Here is a 22,306-nt window from a genome sequence, read left to right on the forward strand (position 1 = left end):
ACACAAAGGCTTAACAGTCTGTCTGTCTGTCTGTCTGTGTCTCTCTCTCTTTTGGGTAATTTCATTTTAGGGTATCAATCACATAACTCGCAGGGTATTAATACCTATATCTTTCTCTACTCTAGCCTGTGTCATAGACTCACAGCCCCCCCCCCCCCCCCCCCCTCCACCCCCCCCCCCCCCCCCCCCCCCCCCCCCCCCTCTCGCATTAAACGGTTTTCTAGGTGCGAGGTGCTTTTAGGGAGCGCAGCAGTAGGTAGTCCGTGTGATGTCTGTGCTCACGCTGTTGTAGTTTATTGTTCCCCCGCTTCAAAAAGAGAGAAGGGAAAACAAGTGAGATCTCTTTAGCGATTCACTGCATTTCTCAAAGCCTGGTTATTAATTTTTTGTCTTTTTGTCTTTTTTTTGTAGAAGCACTGGCAGCAGTTTGTGGAAAGCGTCTGCAAAGCGATTAGGAAAACAATTTGCAAACAGGTGTTTCCTATTTACCCCCGTGCTGTGCGTTTTAAAGCTTTTTCAGTCACTACCTGCCTGTAGCCGACTCTCCACGTGCCGTGCGTGCGCGGCGATGCACATAATTATTGTAGGGATATAGATGGTAGCCTAACTATTAATGAAGATTAATATAATGACACCGATCGGGAGGACTAATGCGCTGTGGTTGTGGAACGTCAGAGTGGAACACGTGTGACTTTTACTTTGGTTGAGTCGACTCGAGTGTCACTTTTTTCCTGAGACGCGCACAATTTACGAGAGACGCCCAGAAGCAACACAAAAAAGACACGTCTGCTGACTGCAGGGCATTATATCTAGGCTAACTGGCTTGCAGACAGTAGCCTATTACTTTAACGTTAGTAACGGAGACTTGTTCTATAATTGCCGTGTAAGCCTCTATTCTTTTCGTTTCGCAGTTTTACTCAGTAGCCTACAGTTATTGACGACGGTGCCTGCTTGCCTGCCCATCAGATTATTTTGGGAGGAGGAGGGATATAGGAGGGGAGGAGGGGGTTTGGTCATTGCTTGGTTGGAAGGACTGACTCTCTAACTCTGGAAGTTATTGTCTCGAGAGAAGAGCGCAGTCAAACTGGCCATGGCCGCAGCGATCGCCAGCTCTCTTATCCGGCAAAAAAGGCAGGCGAGGGAACGGGAGAAGAACAATGCCGGGCGAACGGTGAGCAGTCCCAACAAGACCAAGGGAACCTGTGAGAAGCCCAGTCGGCTGAGTGTCCTTCACCCGCGTCAAACTCCTTACCTCGAAGAAGAGACGGAGGAGACGACCAGGTCTGATGCGACTGTGTGATTTCAATAGGCCACCATCATCATCATTCATCACCACTTCTTCTCACAATCGATTTATGTGATCTTTGTAGTTTTGTACTGCATGCGTCTACTTCAAATGTACGAGGTTGAGGGGTTGATTGATTTGAGTTTATTTGGTGATAAAGTGCACTTAAATGGCATAGTGAAAAGAAAAAGAAGACGAAAAAGAATATAGCCTGGCTCATTTGTTTCCACTGTGGTTCCATCTGGACACAATATTTGTATAGTAGATGGTATTACTATTATATTCCTTTAAGTTTTAAAAGATGAATGGCTCTGCATGCCAAAATTGGTTGGGATCCATATTTATACTCCCCTGCAGGCCTGCATGTGACATAATAACCTGTGAGTGACATCTTTAGACATGCAGCACTAAGGGATGTATTACTGCATATTATTGGTCCTGCATTCTTCAAAGTCTGCTTTTTCAGTTGTTGGATAGGACAATTGCTTAATTGTTATAAATGATCTTGTTTAGTAAATTATCCCTTTATTGCTTATCCCTATACAGTGGATGATCAATATTTCAAAGTTTAAATATACTTTTGTATGTGTATGAGTTGTGTGTGTATGCAAACGTGAACATTTATGATCATAGTTTTGTATGATTGATCGTCCATGGTAATTATTGCAAGGCAACCATAACCAATTTGTAACAATATATAGTGCTATATTTCCTCATAGTCTAGTGTTAAAGGAGTAGATCACCCAAAAAACGATTACACATTTCTGGGCAGGAACCCCTTTTGGTATTTTAACCCATTTTGGGCGGGAACCCCTTTTGCTGTTTTAAAGCATTATGTTATACTTTAGCTAATGAAAAATAGCAGATCTACAAGCAAGAAAAATCGTGAAAATATAGTGCAAATCTTTGAATATATATATTCTTTCAGAGTTAACATTTTTAACTCAAACCTTTGCTTCTGGGGGGGGGGGGGGGGGGGTTCCTGGAACTGCATATTTTCAGATGGGGGTCAGCGGCCAATTACAGATAATTCTGTATTCCTTGACATGAAAAAGGTTGAGCACCACCAACATAATAGAAACATGGGTTTTTCAGAAAACTGATTTAGAAGACATTTGTAGAATCGGGATCAGGTCTAAACGGGTTACATTGCATGCGGCGTTGCAGTGTAGATCTGACCATGCACGTCTGTGTGTAGAGTAGACCTGTATATCTGCCGCAGATCGCCCCTTGGCTTTACCCCCTCTCTGTCTGGCGTTAATGTCTGCAGCGCTGGTTCAGGTTAATTGATGACTGCAGAGGCTTGCTGAGCATGATTCAGCGCTGTGTAGCTCGTTGTAGGTTAAATCCTCTCTGGGTCACTTCACATCCCATTCCTCTTCTGAGGGGGCAGAGATCTGTACACCCTTTCATTGGTTCCCCCCTCGTTCTATAGGGCTGCAGGGCGATACCACTTAAAATCATGACCGATCAAACTTTTGCCTCGCTTACGATTAATGAAAGCTTATTTTGATTTTGAAAATCTGATCTACAAGCTCACAACGGATCACACAGCTATGTGTTTGTGTACAACTATTTGTGTACAACACCATTGTACAACTAAGTATAATACAGAAGTGGTTAATCAGAGTAATAGATTTATTCGATAATCTATTAGAATTTGTGTGACGATTCATTGATACAGTATACTGTATTCCGCCGTAGTCTGAAAACCCACCTTTTTAGACTCCATCATGGCCCATAGCACTTACCCTACCCCCTTAGATAGCATTTCTGTAGACTTAGATAGCATCTGATACAGACTTATAGCATGTTATGTAGACGGCACTATAATTGCATTGTATATAGTCATAGCACGCCATAGTACATATGTATAGCATAGTAATATATATATATATATAGTTTATATGTATAGTCTCATAATATAGATATTCCACTGTTACTTATATATATAGAGTTTATATGTTTATATGTATAGTCTCATAATATAGATATTCCACTGTTACTTTCTTAGCTTACGCATGTTTTATGATAAATGCTTTTGTGATGTATTCCCATGTTTTTGTTCTTGATTATTGTAAGTCGCTCTGGATTAAGAGCGTCTGCTAAATGCCTAAATTGTAAATTGTAAATTGTATAAGATTTTTAAGTCTGTTATTAGTTCTAAATATCTGTTTTGATAAATTTTCCGTAAATTGCCATGCCCTATCTCTTTCTCACCCCAACACGGGGAGGGAGCACCAATGCCGATGGAGTGTGTGCGTGTGATGTGTGTGTGTGTGTGTGTGTTTGTGTGGCCAAATTCGACTAACACACAATTCCCATTTGGAGACAGTGGCAGGAGTGGCTGGCATAATATAATGTTTGATTGTACACGGATGTGTGCAGTAATGTTAACTTTAATTGAATTCTTAGAGTGAAAAAGGTGTACTGTACATTGAAATGGTATGTTAACAGTACCACACCCTTCCAGGTAAATTTTTAACCACATGAACCCATATTGTCCCTATTCTGGGCATGTCATTAACAGGTGAAAATATTTGGTGAAAATAGGCAGACATTTGGCAACAATGGTAATACTACAAGCTCACTATGTGGCACGTTGTAGATTGTCTATTTTTGGTGAAGATATTTGATGTAAAGGGAAAATAGGAGGGTCCGTGGGGGACCCCACTGATTGATTGATTGATTGAAAATTGTATTAACAGTTTTGCAGAATGGGTACAGTTCAAGGAAGGTACAGGTCAATACAAAAACTGCTACCAAGGGTCCTCCATTTTCAATTCATCAAAACATTTAAAGACATACAAATATACACTTCTATGCAAAAACAAACATCATATACACGGTTCGAAAAAAGGAGAATTTGTACAGTATAGAAATAAAGAGAGCGGGCCAGTTTCGAATTGCAGCCGCCATATGTGCTCTTTGAGAGTGGTTTTGAAGGAGTCTTGGGATTCACATTTCTTAACGGCTGTTAGTAGGGCGTTCCACATTTTAGTGGCATAGGAGTGAAATTAATTTAACCTCTTGTTTGAGCTGAATCTGAGTTGAACATGGTTTGTGGTTGGGTTTGCTGGGAGTAAGGCCAAGTCTGACAGTTTGAACACTTAACGAATGATGTTTAAAATAATTGTGGCTAAATAAACAAAGCAGATCTTTCCAGTGAACAGTGGTTGTGCTCTGCCTGAGAGCACCATGCGTATAGAACCGCAGCAAGCCACAGCCTGTTGTCTAACCCCTCTGTCACCTTGTGCCCCCCCCCCCCCAACAGAACCCCAGCTGAAGGGGATCGTGACAAAGCTGTACAGTCGACAGGGTTTCCACCTGCAGCTGCAAGCAGATGGAACCATTGACGGCACGAAGGAGGAGGACAGTGGTTACAGTTAAGTGTCAACTTCTCTTTTTCCATTTTTGAGTGGTGCAACCACTCCAAGGAACAGCAATGTCCGGGACTATGTGACTATGTTTAGAGTACTAGTAGGGGCAAAAGTGGCGCTGTTGTGCCAGAAACAGAGAGAGAGAGATAGTGTTGCACTGTTGCCTGCTAATTACAGAGAGAGAGAGAGAGAGAGAGAGGGGCAGGGGGAGAGAGGAGTTGAAACACTCAAATTTAACCAATCGGATTTCAATCTTGATGTGGCACAGATCTGATTCAGGCTAGATTTGTCTGCCAGTGTAAATGGGGCCATAAAGCGTCAAATAAGAACTGTGTTCCGAAAATACACAGACCGCCCTCTAGGAGCACTGATGTCAGACTGATGTCTGACATTACTTCCTGAAAACGAAAACGTGCTGCGTGATGACGTGTAGAGATACACATCAATAAAAGCCAATAAAAATGAAGCTCACCAGTTTGTTTCTTTGCTTCCGGGTGGGGGGTTGGGGGGGGGGGGCATCCCTGGAACAACATATTTAGCCAAAGATATATAATTCTGGGGGTCCTTGACATGAAAAAAGTTCAGAACCACTGACAGAAACATGAGGTTTTTCAGAAAACTGTCAGGACTTAGAAGATATTTGTAGAATCGATGGTACTGTAGGTCTAAATGGGTTAAGATTATGCAATGTACGCGATCGGGCGATTATGTACTAATTGTGACCGGCCTAGTGGTTCCCCCTGCATGACACCCAGGGGGAATTCCCCCTTCCTGTGGACGTCTCCAAATGCACTCTCTGCTGCTATGTGTACCGTGGAACTGTATACGGAGGAGCCTTTCACCCTAGTCGCTGCCGTTTGCATGCTGTGCTACTGTAAATGGATATATACCACCAGCATACCATTTATCTCCCACCACCAGTGACATTAGCAGTGAGAATGCTGGGAACACAGTAAACATGCTGTACTGTAAACATGCTGTACTGAACACTAAAGCCACACACTTTCTCTGTTCTGGAGCTAGGGACATTGACTGCCAAGGACGAGTTAGACGTGTTTTTTGTTCTTCTTCTAATGGCGATTTCTGCGATAGACACGTTTTTAGGTTTTTATTGAATCGATAAACAGGAAATGAACCGAAAGTGAAAAGGTCTGCCTCCATCCGCCTCCAATGTCAATGCCTTTTAAAATCCGTTCATCTCTGATTCTTTTCCCAGATCCTACAGGGTAAATTAAAATGAGATTGCGGAACAATTTACACAGCTGGTTCTTTTGGTCTTCAAAATAATCGTGGCAATTAAGGGCTGAACGCAGAGAGAAATAAATCTCTTGGCCAAATGAGTTAAATTAGGTTTCATCGCTGTCTGAACAAGTCTGTCAATTGGCTTTAAAAAAAATCTCCTACACACACACGACTTTGATAAGAGGCGGCCGCATCCGATACTCTGGAGTATTGACGCCATTACCATTACACCCACCAGCGCTTTGTTTTCCAATGGGCAGATTAAACGCGAGATCAATACTAGAGAGATACAGCACACACTCGCTTTTCTCATGAAAACGACAACAAGAACAATGCAGCAAAAGCAATAGCGTTTGGTAATTAGAGGGACAGATGGCAGACTTACGGTAGTATCATTCACACTTAGAAGACTTCAACCAGACTTTGTACTGTGTGTGTGTGTGTGTGTGTGTGTGTGTGTGTGTGGGTGGGTGTGTGCTTGTGTGTGCGTGTGTGCGTGTGTCTGTGTGCGTGTGTGTCTGTGTCCTGTCCACTGCATTTCACTTTGCCCAGACCACAGCTGCTGTCAAGAAAAGGAACAGCATGTCAAACTGGGGCAGGTGTTCTGATTGCACACCTGCTGCCCAACACCAGCATTGAATTAGCAGCTCTATATTAAATTAAAGTCACTTAACAGAGAAGCATCTTCCATGTCGGTACCAGCTCTGTGCAGACTGCATGTCGATATCAAAGTACGACACACTCTAATTGGTTGACTGCTGATATAGTTCCTTTCCCCGTCAAAGTGATGACAAAGTGTACTGTCGGGCTTCACTTCATAGAATAGAATAGTGTATGCTTGCGGGGAGGGGAGGGGAAACATTTTGTTTCTGTTGGGCAGAAACCCTTTGCCCTTTGCTTTAAAAACATTAATGAAGGCCCTACTTTATACATCAGTGGTTCTTAAAGTGGGGTACGGTCGGGGACCACCAGGGGGCCTTTGAAGGGGTTCCTGCGGGCCCCCAGCAAAATGAGTTAATCCTCAACAAAAAAAGTGAATCCTGTCCACGACAGGAACATGTTTTGTGAACCACACTGGTCCTCTCCACCACACTACGAACGGTGACCACTCCCCGTCATGTTCTGCGCTGAGCCACTTTTCCCTGTGTTACATAACGGCATGGCCTGATTTACCCACAACACAACACTTATACACACCACAACTCCAGATTCTGAAGAGAGAATTAAAGTGAGCGGCTGAAGAGAGGGAAGAGTAGAAAGAGTGAAGCTCCTTTTGCAACACTCCAAAAATAGCGTTGTGTTAGGCGCCGGGGTGGTCTCCATGGTGATGGCAGCACTAGTCCTCTTGGAGCCTAGATGGTGTCTTGGTGGTGGTGGGAAGAGGACCTACACTAATGCACAATGTCACTATATCATCAGATTTATATGGGGGGGGGGGTCCCTGGAACAACATAGGGTCTGCGGCCAAATACAGATAATTCCGGGGCACTGTTTTTTTAAATTGGCCTCAGGTCAAAATGTATACTGTAGGTTCAATTGTCGATATTTCAGACACTAAATTGAAAGTAACTTTATTCCTGTGATAGGAATTAAATCGAATATCAATAAAATATCATATATGACAGCATTTTTACCAAATGCCTCATTATCGGTAGTGTAGCATGTTTACGATTTCCTTTTCTTTTTTTCCAAACAATATTCCCCAAAAATATTAAATGTTTAAAACCAGGAAAGGTACTTACAGTAAGTCATTATGCTATCTAATATCACAGGCGGTATATCTAGACTCATATTATGATATCGATATAATATCTACAGACTATTGCCTGTCCCTAATGTCATGCGATGGAAGCAGGTGACATTCATAGAAATAGGAAAGTATAGAACAGATATTAGGGGTGTAAAAAAATCGATTCGAATTAGAATCGCAATTCCCGTTATGAACGATTCAAAATCGATTCATAATTTCCAAAATCGTTTTTTTTTGTTTTTTGGTTAGTTACAGGAGTTTTCACTACATGGTGTTTGTGATATGAAATGTAAGTTTACCCTAATCACAGTAAACATCATGTCTTTTTTTTAAGTTACTGTAGTCACTGTAGTTCAAGACTATAGAGTAGATTGTGATGAAATCCTATGTATTGAATCGAGAATCATTTTAAATAGAGAATCGTTTTGAATCTGGTAAAAAATACTTTTGAATAAATAAATAAAAACGTTTTGGGATTGAGAATCGAGTTGAATCGGAAAAATAGATTTTGAATCAAATTGTGACCCCAAGAATCGGAATCGAATCGAATCGTGGGACACCCAAAGATTCACAGCCCTAACAGATATATCTCCATTCATATCAAAGCAGTACTTATGTGTGAAACAGAACACAAACAAATGCAATGTCATTGTGCATGCTGTGTCCATCCATAGCAATATGTGTCATTGGATTTCCCTGTGTCCATACTGTAGCAATATGTGGCCAAATTTGACTGAGGGACTGCCACTGGATTTATTTTGGAATTTGTTTTTTTCATGTCATATGATAGCAGGGAATCATAGCTTCAAATTGACATTGGTTGTTCAGTTTGACCCACCAGTTTTGTCTTGTAGAGTAATAGTGTCTTGCAGGGAAACAGCGAGTTGAGAAAACAGGCTTGAATGGTTCACTTCTGTGATCTCTAACATATTACACCACATGTTTAAGCATTGGTGTAATGTCCATTTCAGCTCTGACACTTATTTCAGGCATGCTCTAGTATGTGAAGAGTCTGCCTGTGCTATTAACTCATGGGTCTATTTTTCTTTCACTACACAATGGTGGGCGGAAAGTAAATGAACGCGGGGATTTGATCACCCTTTAAAAAAGAGCCGCTGTTTACTGATCAGCAATTAAAATCATGTTATGGGGATGCTTTTGTAGACGACGTGCTCTAACAAACGCAGGGAGATGTGTCTCCTTGGTGGATAACAAATCCGGTGCCAATAAATGTTTGAAAGGAGAATGTCGATTGTGTCCTCGAGGCGCCTTTATACATTTATCGTGGCCCTGGCATTGGCTGTGACCTCCGGGGCTTCCACTGGGAACCCAGACAGAGACGATATCGTGACTGTCGGCAGGGCCACTTCAGGTGTCACCGCTGGCCTCTTCTGTGGCAGGAAATGGGCGACTGTCCTCGTTCTTGTTAGTGTGTTGTTTTCTGGCGAGTGATTTAGTTTCCCTGCTTGAAAATCCTCCGGAAATGAGCTGTTGAGCACGATGTCGGGATGACAATCTGGGCCGTACATGAGGAAAGCTCAGACAGGTGGCGTGTGAGTGGAAAGTGCAATTATAATGGGGAAAGTCCCCAGTGATGCAGTGACGTGCTTATTAGAGGGGAAAAAATGAACCGAATGATAATTTGAAAAATGTTGCTTGATGAAAATGTCCTTCCTTTAAGATCAGGCTGTGCTCCAACGCTCACTGTCCACTCAGGAGAATAAAAGTTCATGGAGTATTCAAACACATAAAAACCTGGGGTAGCCTACTTTTTTATTTCAAATGAAAGTGTCCTGTACTTCAACCATACAAATAATGAACACAAACATGACAAAAAACGGTCCCTCTTTCAGTCATTTTCTTTTTTAAATAATTTTTATCCCACGATTTTGCAACCCAGTTTTTTCACCCAGTGCCAATTATCTAATGTACACTTCCTCTGCCAACCTGGGGGGCAGCGGACTGACATCATGCCTCCTTCTATGCATGAGGAGTCCAAGCTGCTCCTTTACACCTGACAGGGGGGAATTTCTGGACGTAGCGCGTGGAAGGAACACGTTATTTCGACCAGTTCCTTTCCCCTCCATCAGGCGCCCTGGCTGGCCAGGGGGAGGGAGTTTTAGAGACCAGGATTACTGCATGATTTTTGTGAGGGTACCTACCCTAGCACTAGAAGGTCTGAAGAAAAAAGGGCAAAACTAGCATGTGCTTAAATTCATATTTAGAAAATGTTTCAGATGTCAAAAATGTCTGAGATGATAGAATGGTGATGGTTGATGATGGTCATGGAAGGGGAACCTTCTGAAACCTTCATGGGCAAAGATAATTAACTTTAAAATATAAAAAAAACGGTCAAAATGACCTCTCAGACCTTCTAGTGCTAGGGGACACGGGGAGAACATGCAAACTCCACACAGAAAGGCCCTTTCGCCAACCCCACCTCGTGTATGTGCACTGATGACGTGGAGGAGGGAACATAGACTTAAGCCTGACATTGCAGCGAATATGAATGTTGTTGAATCTGTTGGAGAGGGGCATGAGGGGCTCCTGGGAGTACGATTAACTGAAGAAGCCTGGCACAGTCCTGATGTGGCATTAGTGGAGCGAGAGAGACGGAGAGAGATCAGATACACTGAAAAACAGAAACTTAACTACAATACAGTATGGTGGTTTAGGGCGGTGGTTTTCAACCCTTTTCATATCAAGGTCCATTTTTCATTCAGCATTTGAGCCACAGACCACCATTTGATGAGATGTAGCCTCTCAGACCCAAAACTTAACAAAAGTATTTTGTTATTGTTGGATAAGATTTTGTCCACAATTCAATGCTGTATTGATGTACCATATGTACTATGTACCATAGTAGATACAGTACCAGGCAAAAAATAATATTGTTACACTCAAGCGTTAAAGATCTATAAGCGTCCATATGGTTACCAACTCTCCATCATTTAGCTGGGGACCACCTGGAACCCCCTCAAGGACAAAAAACACTGGTTTAGGTTGTATTTCTTTGGTTTTTAAGCCTTGCTGCTGACCCAGAAATGCACTGGCTATTGCTGTTTCCCACATCAAGCCCAATGAAATATGCATTCATATCCATGCTGTTTACAACATGGATATGATTTTCCCATCAGGGAGAGATAAATATCTTAGCTGCAGACTGTGACTGCCTCTATAGTGCACTTGTATGAGAGGAGCCAGTGGACGGGGATGTACTCTGTGGTTAACAAGAGGACCTTCAGTATACTGTAGCTCTCTGACTCACATATCACTGCGTTGTGGAAGAGAGGAAGCCCTTCAGTCCTTGGCAGACTTCCACACGTTCAGGTGTGTCTGTGCACGGACATGTTCGTCCTTCTCAAGTGCTTGTGTGGACCTACTACAACACACGCACTCGCATGCTCATGCACAGATGTGCATGTCTTTTTTTTATGTGTACAGAACACTCACTTAATCAATACAAGTCATCAGCTGAGTTGCTCTAGTTGTTGTGACTGTGACTAGTGCATTAAACAACTCGACGACATTGCAGCTGTACGGAAAGCTTGAATTATCCACTTTCAATCTGTAAAGTTTCAGAATAATCCACCGTTGCCATGTTATGATGAGCTACTTCCGGTCAAGATATTCTGTGCAGGTTATTGTTCCTAAGGGGCGGGACTGCGACACTATACAGTATATGTACAGCATAAATGGGTACATTAGGTTAAATGTGAGCAGTTAAAATTAGCAGCAGGTGCAGTAATTAAGATGCAGCACTAGAACAGTGACACGGTATGGCATACATTCTGAGCTGCATTATATACAATAAAAAATAAATATAATTTGTGCGAAGAGATGTGCGTGTGAGATGTTATGTGTAAATATATGTGCTCTATGTTGAGCCGGTATTTACAGATTAAAGACAGTTGGGTTCTTGTCTAGAGCTCTGAAAGCTCAGAACATGAGGTTGCTATGTGGAAGTGTAGGCATTTGCCTGACCGAAGCAGCACAAACTGTCCATCGCTGGGAGTCCTTAATAATCCACTAAAAGCACCTCCTGGCTATTTGTATCTCTATAATATGTTTTTTATCTTTGACGATTTTGTGCACTTTTATTTGTCTTTTTTGTTATGTTATGTTATGTTATGTTATGTTATGTTATGTTATGTTATGTTATGTTATGTTATGTTATGTTATGTAAAGCACTTTGGTCAACTCTGTTGTTTTTAAATGTGCTCTATAAATAAAGGAATTAGCAATAATTGGATTGGATTTGTATTCAAAATGTCCTTAAATGTGTTTTATGTTTCATTGGCACTATGTGTTAATGCTCTTAATGTTTTGAGTGTAAAGCACTTTGAATTAACCTGACTCTGTCAGATGGGGCAGCAGAGAGAACATTGGGTTCCCCCCCTCCTGCTCCCATCTGGGAACTCTCAGGCATACTTGATGCTCCGGCCACCAAACGGCCTGGCCAATCAGCGGCAGCTAGAGGCAATTTACAATTTACAATTTAGGCATTTAGCAGACGCTCTTAATCCAGAGCGATTTACATTTAAGCAAGAACAAAAGCATGGGAATACATCACATAAAAGCATTTATCAATATCATGAAACATGCGTAAGCTAAGAAAGTAACAGTGGAATATCTATATAATGAAACTATACATACACTATACATATAAACTATACATATTTACTACTATGCTATACATATGTACTATGGCGTGCTATGACTATATACAATACAATTATAGTGCTGTCTACATAACATGCTATAAGTCTGTGTCAAATGCTATCTAAGCCAACATAAATGCTATCTAAGGGGTTAGGGTAAGTGCTATGGGCCATGATGGAGTCTGAAAAGGTGGGTTTTCAGGCTACGGCGGAAGATTGGGAGTGATGCTGCAGTTCTGACTGCAATGGGAAGTGCATTCCACAGTTTTGGAGCCAGAAGGGAGAAGAGTTTGGGACGTGTGGAGCGTTGTCCCGGCGTTTTTAGTGAGGGTACTTCCAGTTTCCCTGTGTTGGCTGATCTGAGTGCGCGGGAGGGTTTGTAGGGTTCAATCATACTTGTAAGATATGGGGGAGCCATACCTTTGGTTGCTTTGAATGCCAGCATCAGAGTTTTGTATTCTGTGCGGGCAGCGACCGGGGATCAAGGCATACACAGTGCTGTTAATTGCCTTATGGTTGAAATGTGCTAAACGTGCCTTTACCTTGAAGTCCCTGTGGTACGCTTGGCCGACCCACACCACCCTCTGCAGGGCTCGCTGGTACCGAGAGGAGCTATTTCCTCAACAAACACTGATAGCCCCAGTCAGAGTACTTTGTGTAGTAGCAAAGAATAGCAGAGAAGGATTTCACGACCTTCTGGGAGACTTATGAATTTCCTTAGCTGTCTGAGGTGTTACTCTCGATCGCTTTCTCTTTCTCTCCCTCCCCTCCTTTCCTTGTCATCGGCTTTTGTCTCCATCTCTCTATGTCTCTCTCTCTCTCTCTTCTCCTTTGACAGTGAGACCTGGTATTTAAAGGGAAGACTGTCAGTGTTATAGCTTGTGCTGTGACAGCGATACAAAGTTGTGAGTGGATTTGACATGCAGGCCATCACTGGGTAGTTTAAGCCTCAAACCATTGAACAGACCGAGATGGAGGCAACTCAGTGCAGCCGTCAGTTGCGAGGAGTTAGGAGTTGCCTGGCTGTTACATGCAGTATTACTGGTAAATCAATCCCAGGAAATATAATACTATTAACCCAAGGGCGAGAAGCGACCTCGCCCTCACGCATCCACCTCGTTGACGGCAGACTGCTAGGCGAACGCTGGCGCTTTGGCATGTGGGTCAGATCAACATGGAATGCATTCTGTACTGGCCATATAAGGAGCATTGTCTTGAGTGTACAGGGCTTGATGAGGTCAGATCAACATCTAAGGGTGGTAGCGGGGACATCTCTTGAGTGTACAGGATTTGATGAGGGCCCAGGTAGGGCCGGGCCTTAATTTTCGGGCCTGTTGAGAACTCTAGTTTTCGCCGGCGGTGGCTGCACTGATAACTTTGGGGCGGTCCCGTCTAGAGTTTGAATGGACAGGTATCAGTCAAAAGGGAGACATCGAAGAGGAAGGATGGATGGGGAAGGATCAACATGTTCTATGAACAGGTTCTGACATACAGTATATCCATATATGGAGATCTAAGGGTTCGAGGTTTGAGGTTAGATGTAGAGTTGCTGGCCAACATTGATGACATCAGGGATATCCATACATGGGCTTAACTGCGACATACTTCCTTCCATGATGATGTCACATGATGTCACGAGACCTGGGCACCATATATGGTGCCCGACACACACTGGTGCCCGACACACTGACGGGAAATGCGCAATTTCATTATTGGGTTCCATTATTGCAACATTAATTCTCTACATACGAGGCCTGTTGGGAACGATGGTTACTGCACTACTTACAGTAGTGCAGTAACCATTATCATAGTACTTGGAGACCATATGATGTCAGTACTATCCACTGTCTGTCTCTTTCTTTGTCCATCCACGGACAAAGACAGACAGATGTGGAGATGTTTTGTATTTCTAGATATGGTTCTGGTCAACCGCTGAGCTGACCAACCTTGTACTTGATTTGCTCATGACTTCCTCATGTCTTCAGTGATACACACGCCAACATCGAAGTCGATAGTTTGGACAGATCTTGAGATATGTGGGAGGCAGGCAGGCACGCACGCACACGCGTATGATTCCTTTTCCCCCCGATGCAGAAGAAAACAGCATTTTTCATATGAAATGTAATGATCAAACATATTGAATGCTTTTCTAGTTGCTCAAATGTGCTTTTGCAAGATAAATCACTAAAGCTTAGGGGCACGGTGGCACAGTTGGTAGTGCTGTCGCCTCACAGCTAGAAGGTCCTGGGTTCGATTCCTGCTCGGGGCGCTGTGGGTGCTGGCGGCGTGTTTCCTCCTCCGCGTCATCAGTGCCCATACCCGAAGGCGGGGTTGGCGAAAGGGCCTTTCTGTGTGGAGTTTGCATGTTCTCCCTGTGTCCCCTAGGGTAGATACCCTCACAAAAACATGCAGTAATCCTGGTCTCTAAACTGCCTCCCCCTGGCCAGCCGGGGCGCCTGATGGAGGGGAAAGGAACTGGTTGGAATAACGTGTTCCTTCCACGCGCTACGTCCAACCAGGGAAACTCCCCCCTGTCAGGTGTAAAGGAGCAACTTGGACACTCAAGCATGAAGGAAGCATGAGTTAAGTCTGTTGCTCTCCCCAGGTTGGCGGAGGGTGTGTAGAGCCCAGGATCACATTAGATGATTGACACAGGGGTGAAAAATGGGTTACAAAATCGTGGGATAAAAAATATATTAGAAAAACTAAAGCTTTTTTTAAGCCAATAGATCAAATGAATAGGGTATAGAAAAAGACTATAGAAACTGTTAAAATGGTGAGAATAATGGAAACATGATTAGGTGGAGAATGCACGTCTAAAGAAGTGGGTTTCGAGGGCAGTTTTAAAAAGAAGAGAGGGTTGATGTACCTGTAGGTACCTTAGATAGTTACATAGAAAGGGGGGAAGCAACTGAGAAAGCCCTGTCAGGATGTCTTTTAAAAGTTAAGACACTTAAAGCAAACAACTGCACATGACATGATTTTATCTGGACCAATGTTAAAATCAGCGCCCGGATTTCTTTCAAAATAACAGCTCGGGGTGCCGCGCAGATAGGGCCGCTTTTACTCTGTAAGCCCCTTCCGTTACGGACAAAACCCGGGAGAAATATCTTTGCTTGCTTACCTCGCTATCGTTACGATAAAGCCCCTGAATAATCCCTCGCGTTCACATTTTGAACGAGAGGCAGGTCAGAAGTCAGAAATGAAGAGCTTAATATATCCATCTGGTCAAAACCACAGAGCTCCTTAGATTAGGAGATACGAGCCTTTCTTTCTGAGCGGTAAACAGGGAAGTGAACGGCAGCACGCATGCGCAAAGAGCAAGGAGTATGGTGCAGAAGGAGATGACAAATCCAAAAAAAAGGGGTTTCCAAATCACCAAAATGACTGAATGCTCCTTTAATATCAGGTGGTGCGGGTGGAGTCGGTGGTTCTGCGTGTCATTGGCAAAGCAGTGCAACAGGAGGCTGTGGCCCGGCAAAGGATCTATCTGAAGAGTACCGAGCCCTGGGGGGGAGACACCATGGGTGACAGGAGGATTGTGCTAATGTTCTTGTCTGGTTTTGTTCTTCTCTGCACAGCCACGTTCAACCTCATCCCAGTGGGGCTACGAGTGGTGGCCATCCAAGGGGTGCAGACCAAGCTCTATCTGGCCATGAACAGCGAGGGTTACCTGTACACGTCGGTAAGTCTGTCTTTATACTTGTGTTTTATTGTGTCCCTGACATTCCATTTTGGGGACAGATTTTGGACAAACCAGTTGATTGAGGAAATGTCTAATAATATTGACGACAAAATTTGTGTCCCAAATATTTTACATAATAGTCCGGCAGCCGACAGGCTTCTTTTGTTTAAAGTGGGACATTTGATATATAGTCTTTTTTTATTGGCCTAAAATATTGTCTATATATACATTCATGAATCCACTTGACCGGCTGTCAGTATTGGGCAAGGTTTTTTTTTTCTTTTGATTTCTTGAAGGAGTGTATTTTGTGCAAAACTAATGCTTGGAATGGATTCAGAATCATGCAAACACCCTAGTTTGACATGTTACATGCAAAAAGATTTTGCTTGGCATAGGATGTTAAATGGTAGGGTCACAAGAAACCCCTATATAAAAAAATGCCCAATACTGACAGCCGGTCAGCAAGTGGATTCATGAATGTATGTATATAGACAATATTTTAGGCCAATAAAAAAGACTATTCCAAATTTCCCACCCGTCCACTTCGGCTGCCGGACTAATAGGGTTGGAGGTTAGGGCTAGATAAGCTATGGTTAAAGTTAATGGATAAGGGATAGCATTAGTGGATATATGGAATGAATGTAAGGCAATGCAATGTCCCCAAACCTTTGGGGGCATTGTTGTATGTTGTGTTATGTGGGCGGGTTGGTGGGTGTGTGTGTTACGTGACCTTACAGTCCACCCGTATGCAGACAAAAAAAACAAGGTCTCTGGCAGACATCTTAGTTACTATGGTGATATGAGCAAGAGGAGGAAGCAGATATACAGTATGTGGGCTGAATGAAGCCATTCGTCTTCCAGAAACATACACATGATAGAGAGAGAGAGAGAGAGAAAGAGCATTTAAACCTACTGTCACAGTTCTAAAGGTTGTGTTATTTTCGGTGTGAGACACCATGCACAACGAAGTATATAAACCAGGCTTTAGCGCCTGGCGGGATCGCAGGAGCATTATTCAGTTTCAGTGTAAAGGGTTTTCATCTGCGTTATCCAGCTACGGCAGCTTGGTCTTCATCTTGGCTTGGCTTGAATGTGCAATTTACCAGGGACAGCTAATGTGGTTTATTTACCTTGGACAGCTAGTGCACATTAATCAACAGGTCTGTTTTCACATCATGTATGGTAAATGAGCTTAGTGGTCTGCGGTGGTTGGGTACGACCATTATTATTGGTTGAATGACAAGAGGTGCATAAAGTTAAGAATGCAATATGTCGTCTGCCCAAACAGACTTACTTTATTAGCTCTGCAGTAGAAATGTTGGTGCTTGTGGCTTGGAACCGTTTACAAATACGGTTATAGGATGACATTAAAGTTACAGATTGCGGCTTTAGTGTATAGACTCAGATCATTCTTCAGCATAATTGCCCCCAGCCTGTCGAGAACGTTGTGTCATGACTCGAGCTCAGGTTTGAACACATTCAGTATCAGTACACACCCTTATTTAATTCGCCTCCCCTGTAGTCCAATGATCCCACTGAGTGATTTTAACGATATGAGCTCCACTGGTGCACCAATTAAGCAGACACTTAAGGTTGAATTGAATAACGATGGATCCTGCTGGCTAGGACCCCCTGCACAGCACAATGTGGACCATTCCGCAAGGAGCTTATTAAAGAACTGCACCAACCTCCCCCTCAACAGAGAATATGCATTGATTGAACAAACACTTATTTGCAGTTATTTTGAAGATATTAATTACAGAAAAGTAGCTAGTCAAACAATGTTGAGTCAAACTGTTGTTTTACAAAACTTTATAATATATATTCAAAGATCTGCACCACATTTTCACGATTAAAAAAAAATAGCAGATCACTCTGTGCCACGCTATGATCTTGTAGATCTGTTATTTTTCAATAGCTAAAGTATAACATAATCCTTAAAACACCAAAAAGGGGTTCCCGCCCAGAATGGACATACAGTATGAGCGCATTATGTGAAAGAGGATTTTGGGAGCGCTGCCTGTGCTGGAATAGTTGCGTGACATGGAGACATTAGAGTAAATTTGTGCTCTGTGCTCGCGTTGCAGTCCGCTCTCTAGTTTATATATAACTCTATGGATTTTCCACTGGTTCGTGTCAGGCTTGAAATTGTGCGGCCGGCCACTGTGGCCACAAGGCATATCATGTTTTGAGGGGTGCTAGCCTCACTCGTGTCACGTTTGCCATTGACACGAAAAATAAACTAGAAAAAGTGCCCCTCTGGGCACAGGTCTCCACCAGGTCGGGTTGTGGCCTCCTGGTGGTGCTATAATAGGCCATTGTGAAAAGGGTGACATTTCTTCTCACACCTTGAATGGAAATTGGATGATTTGAGACATTTTGTTCCAAAAATAACAGGCCAATGTGAAAAGCGTGGGATATATACCTCAGCCTAGTAGTAGGAAAGTCTGTGAAAGATTGCACGCTCCGTTCATGATTTGAGGCTTTTTGTTCAAAACAGGCCAATCCTGCAAACTTTGAAAGCCAATGTTAGCCAATTAGGATGGAATCTGAAATGTCGGACAGATCCGTCTTGAACACATGACAATAGAGATAGTGTGTAACGATTTGCGGGATGTTTCGACAGAATCTGGAGGAGTAATATAAAGATAATGTTTTTCAAAATTTGGCCACCTGGTGGCGCTATAACAGGCCGTTCTTAAAAATTTGGGGCAGAGGTTCATCGTTGGCATCCGGGGAGTGCGTCTGCAAAATTTGGCATTGACCGGGTTAACGGTGCCGGAGATTAGCTGGTAACAGACGGACGGACGGACACACGCGCACACACACACACACACACACACACACACGGACGGAGTGCAAAACATACTCTCTCCCCATGCCTTCGGCCTGGTGGAGACGATTAAACACAAATATAAAATGCCATTGACAATGAAAGGAGAATTTACATCATATTATGTCTCTGCATGAGCAAAATCAGCTAATCGGCTATGTGCTGTATATAATTCTCGTTAATATTATTTGCGTCGGTATAACATAGTGTAGGACATTGCGTAATGCCTTATCCTAATGACATGAAAGAACTATAGGGCATGTTATATTCATTTATTTATTGGATGATGTATGATGATAAGATAAGAGCACCTTCACACGGGTGTGATTTTTACTTTGTCGAACACAAGGCCAAACTCGGATGAAATCCCCACCAAAAGGAACTTCTCCACAAAGGAAAGGAGGCCAAAAAAAACTTGCTGAAATGTTATGCTGGGGGGGGGGGGGGTAGTTCATTTTCCTGAATGATAACCTACATTATAATTAACCACATGAACCCTATAGTGTCTCTATTCTGGTCACAATATAGTCATAATAGCCGAAAATAACAGATCTACAAGCTCACAACACTTGATTTGATGTAGAGGGGGGGGGGGGACCAAGTATAGACCCCTGGGTTTATTATATATATATAGGCTATATATATATATTCAGATGTTTCAAATACTGCAATTAAAAATCAAAGATTACCTTTTGAATTGCCTTCCAAAAACATAAAAAAATAAAAGAAAAACCTATTGAAAAATATATAAATTAATAGGCTATACAAGCTCTTGAGTATAAGTTGTAGTTTGCACTGTATATAGCGCAAGTCGGGTGAATTGGAAGATGTTTTTTTTTTAGGGGCAACGGATGGAAGTGACAAGGTTAGCACTTTCCATTCCAGAATCCTAAATCAAGAGTCTGGATTGGATTGATTGGAGTGTGTAGCTGGCTGCCTAATGGCTGCTGACTCGCTGCCCATGTAGTACGTGCTCTCTTTGAAGCCAAACGCAGCAGCCAATTGCGGGGCAGCATTGCAGGGAAATTCCCAATCAATGATGGAGACGCACTAGATGACGCATTCTAGCAAGGGAACAGCTGGCTCTGTGATCAGGCTGTGTGTGTGTGTGTGTGTGTGTGTGTGTGTGTGTGTGTGTGTGTGTGTGTGTGTGTGTGTGTGTGTGTGTGTGTGTGTGTGTGTGTGTGTGTGTGTGTGTGTGTGTGTGTGTGTGTGTGTGTGTGTGTGTGTGTGTGTGTGTGTGTGTGCACGTGCGCGCGGGGCTGATGCTATCATGTACATTAACATACAATGTTTCGATTTTTACATATTTATTCCAGTCCCTGCAGATGATCCATGTCCCACATAAAAATCCTGTGATATCTAATTTAATCTAACTGCTATTTGAGAGTGTGTATATTTTTGTGTTCCATATATTGTTAGTGAGAGAGAGGAGCGTGTGTGGGTGAGGCAGAATGCACTTGTGATAATGTATTCATCTACATGGTCACAATGTGTAGGAGAAGGAGAATCAATAATTAAAAATGTATTATCCTCTAGCCTCTCACTTTTCTCTAGCATCTCTGTATCTGCCCCTCTCCCCATGGCTGAGGGAGGTAGGGGCACCCCCTCCTCCCAGGCACAGCCCCCCCAATCAAAACAGATTTATGTCACTAGGCCTAATAAATATGCAGTAACGGCGCCTGTGTCAGTTTGTGCGTCACAATGCTGGTGCACGAGGCGCGTGCACGTGCATTTTGTGGCATGCGCACTAGTGTTGATTTCGTCGACTAAAACTAAGACGAAAGATGTTCGTCAACTACCTTTTTTCACTGACACAAACTAAATGGAAACTAAATGAAAAGTAAGCTATATGATGTCTAAAACTAAGACTAAATATACTGAGTGTAGAATAGGGTATTCAAATATTTAGTTGAAAAAAAGAAACATTCTCAAAAGAGTTGTTCTCGCACATTTCTCTCGCATTTGATGTACACCATACATTCGCTCTTCACCGCGGGAGAAAAAAAATCGGAATAGAGGGCTATGCGCATGCATGAAGTCAGTGGGAAAACGAGTGGAGTTTAACCTCGGTTAATGATTTCAGATAGAACTTTTGTGTTTGGATGTATGGGCTTTCAAGGCCAGAAAGTAGTTTATTTTGCTACTCAGTAGGCGTTCCCGCATAACGTCCAGGTATGGACGATGATGTCATGCGCATATATATACCCTCTATTGCATAGGCGGCGGGTGCGTTTTACCTTTGGGTAGGCTATAGAATTGCGTTGGGGGGGGATTCTCGCGGCCGAGCGGAGCGAGGCCGCCGCCGCGGATTTATTTATTTATTTATTTCCCAGATGGTCTAAAAATGAGTTATTTAGCATACTTTTACCAATGAATTAGCCTATACACAGACAACGACTTTTGGACGTCTTTTTCTCAAGTCTCGAGTCAGTCAGTCAGTGACAGTGTAGATTACCCGGCGGTGTTGGCGTGTTGCTGCCCCTCCGGGAGTCGCGGCTCATGGCTCTCCACAGACGGCACAGAGACAGCAGTCACTCCACTGAACGTGCCAGTGTTGCTGCAGTGGTGTGAACTGTGAACCGTGCGGGCACTGGCGCTGCTGAGTTCTGACACCTTCTATAATGCTGCGCACATATATTATATATATAAAAAAAATACCCAGCATAATTTTTGGGAAGGCTAAGCCTTCCCTAGCCTTATGCACCCGCCGCCTATGCTCTATTGGTTTCTACCATAAGGAGTATTTTTAGGTTTTGGCCTAAAGTGGTCCCCACACGCCTCTGGAGGTGCCTTTTGAAGTGAAGTCATTATCTTCCGGGGGAGTCATTGGGATCAACGTGTGTGAGTCACTGTAGGTCTAGTCTGGTCCAGTCCCCGTGCGCATGAGGCTGAGGGTTTGCCTTTCAATGCTAGCAGGTCATTATTTGCGTTAACCCTGGACTAACCCCTGAATGTCATTATAGGTAAAGAATTATAGCAAAAATAGATGATATACAAGTAAAGGTCACACCTCGTTGTGAGCTTGTATAGATCATGTATTATATCTGCGTGACACCATATTATGACATTAAAGAATAAGAGCTCATAAAAGTTTCGTATTTTGTATAAATCCCTCTCTTACGTGCTTGCGCGCATGTGTGTGTGCGTGCGTGTGAGATAAATAGAGAATCGGAGGCAGAGAGAAGAGTGCATGTGTCAAACTTTGTACTGTATTGTACCGTGTTTGGACTTTGGCAAGCTCCTGTTTGATGTGTGCGTTTGGCTCACATCCATGCCTTTTCAAGGGTTTACTATAAGCACAATGCCTTTGGTAAATAACAGCGCTGTAGGGCCTCTCTCCAATTTTGTGTGTGTGTGTGTGTGTGTGTGTGTGTGTGTGTGTGTGTGTGTGTGTGTGTGTGTGTGTGTGTGTGTGTGTGTGTGTGTGTGTGTGTGTGTGTGTGTGTGTGTGTGTGTGTGTGTTTGCC

The 22,306-nt window shown here is 43.1% G+C and overlaps 1 protein-coding gene across 3 annotated transcripts in view; it reads left to right on the forward strand.

Moving 5' to 3' along the window:
- fgf13a (fibroblast growth factor 13a) overlaps positions 1-22,306 on the forward strand; it is a 153,507-nt gene that overhangs the window by 109,295 nt on the left and 21,906 nt on the right. For all 3 annotated transcript variants that reach the window (XM_083785631.1, XM_083785630.1, XM_083785632.1), the window contains exons 4-5: positions 4,560-4,670; positions 15,900-16,003. In XM_083785631.1, coding sequence (XP_083641757.1) covers positions 4,560-4,670; positions 15,900-16,003 — 215 coding nt within the window. The remainder of the gene's footprint in view (positions 1-4,559; positions 4,671-15,899; positions 16,004-22,306) is intronic.

Source organism: Protomyctophum parallelum, assembly GCF_964188405.1.
Source record: "Protomyctophum parallelum genome assembly, chromosome: 16".
Lineage (NCBI taxonomy): Eukaryota > Metazoa > Chordata > Actinopteri > Myctophiformes > Myctophidae > Protomyctophum > Protomyctophum parallelum.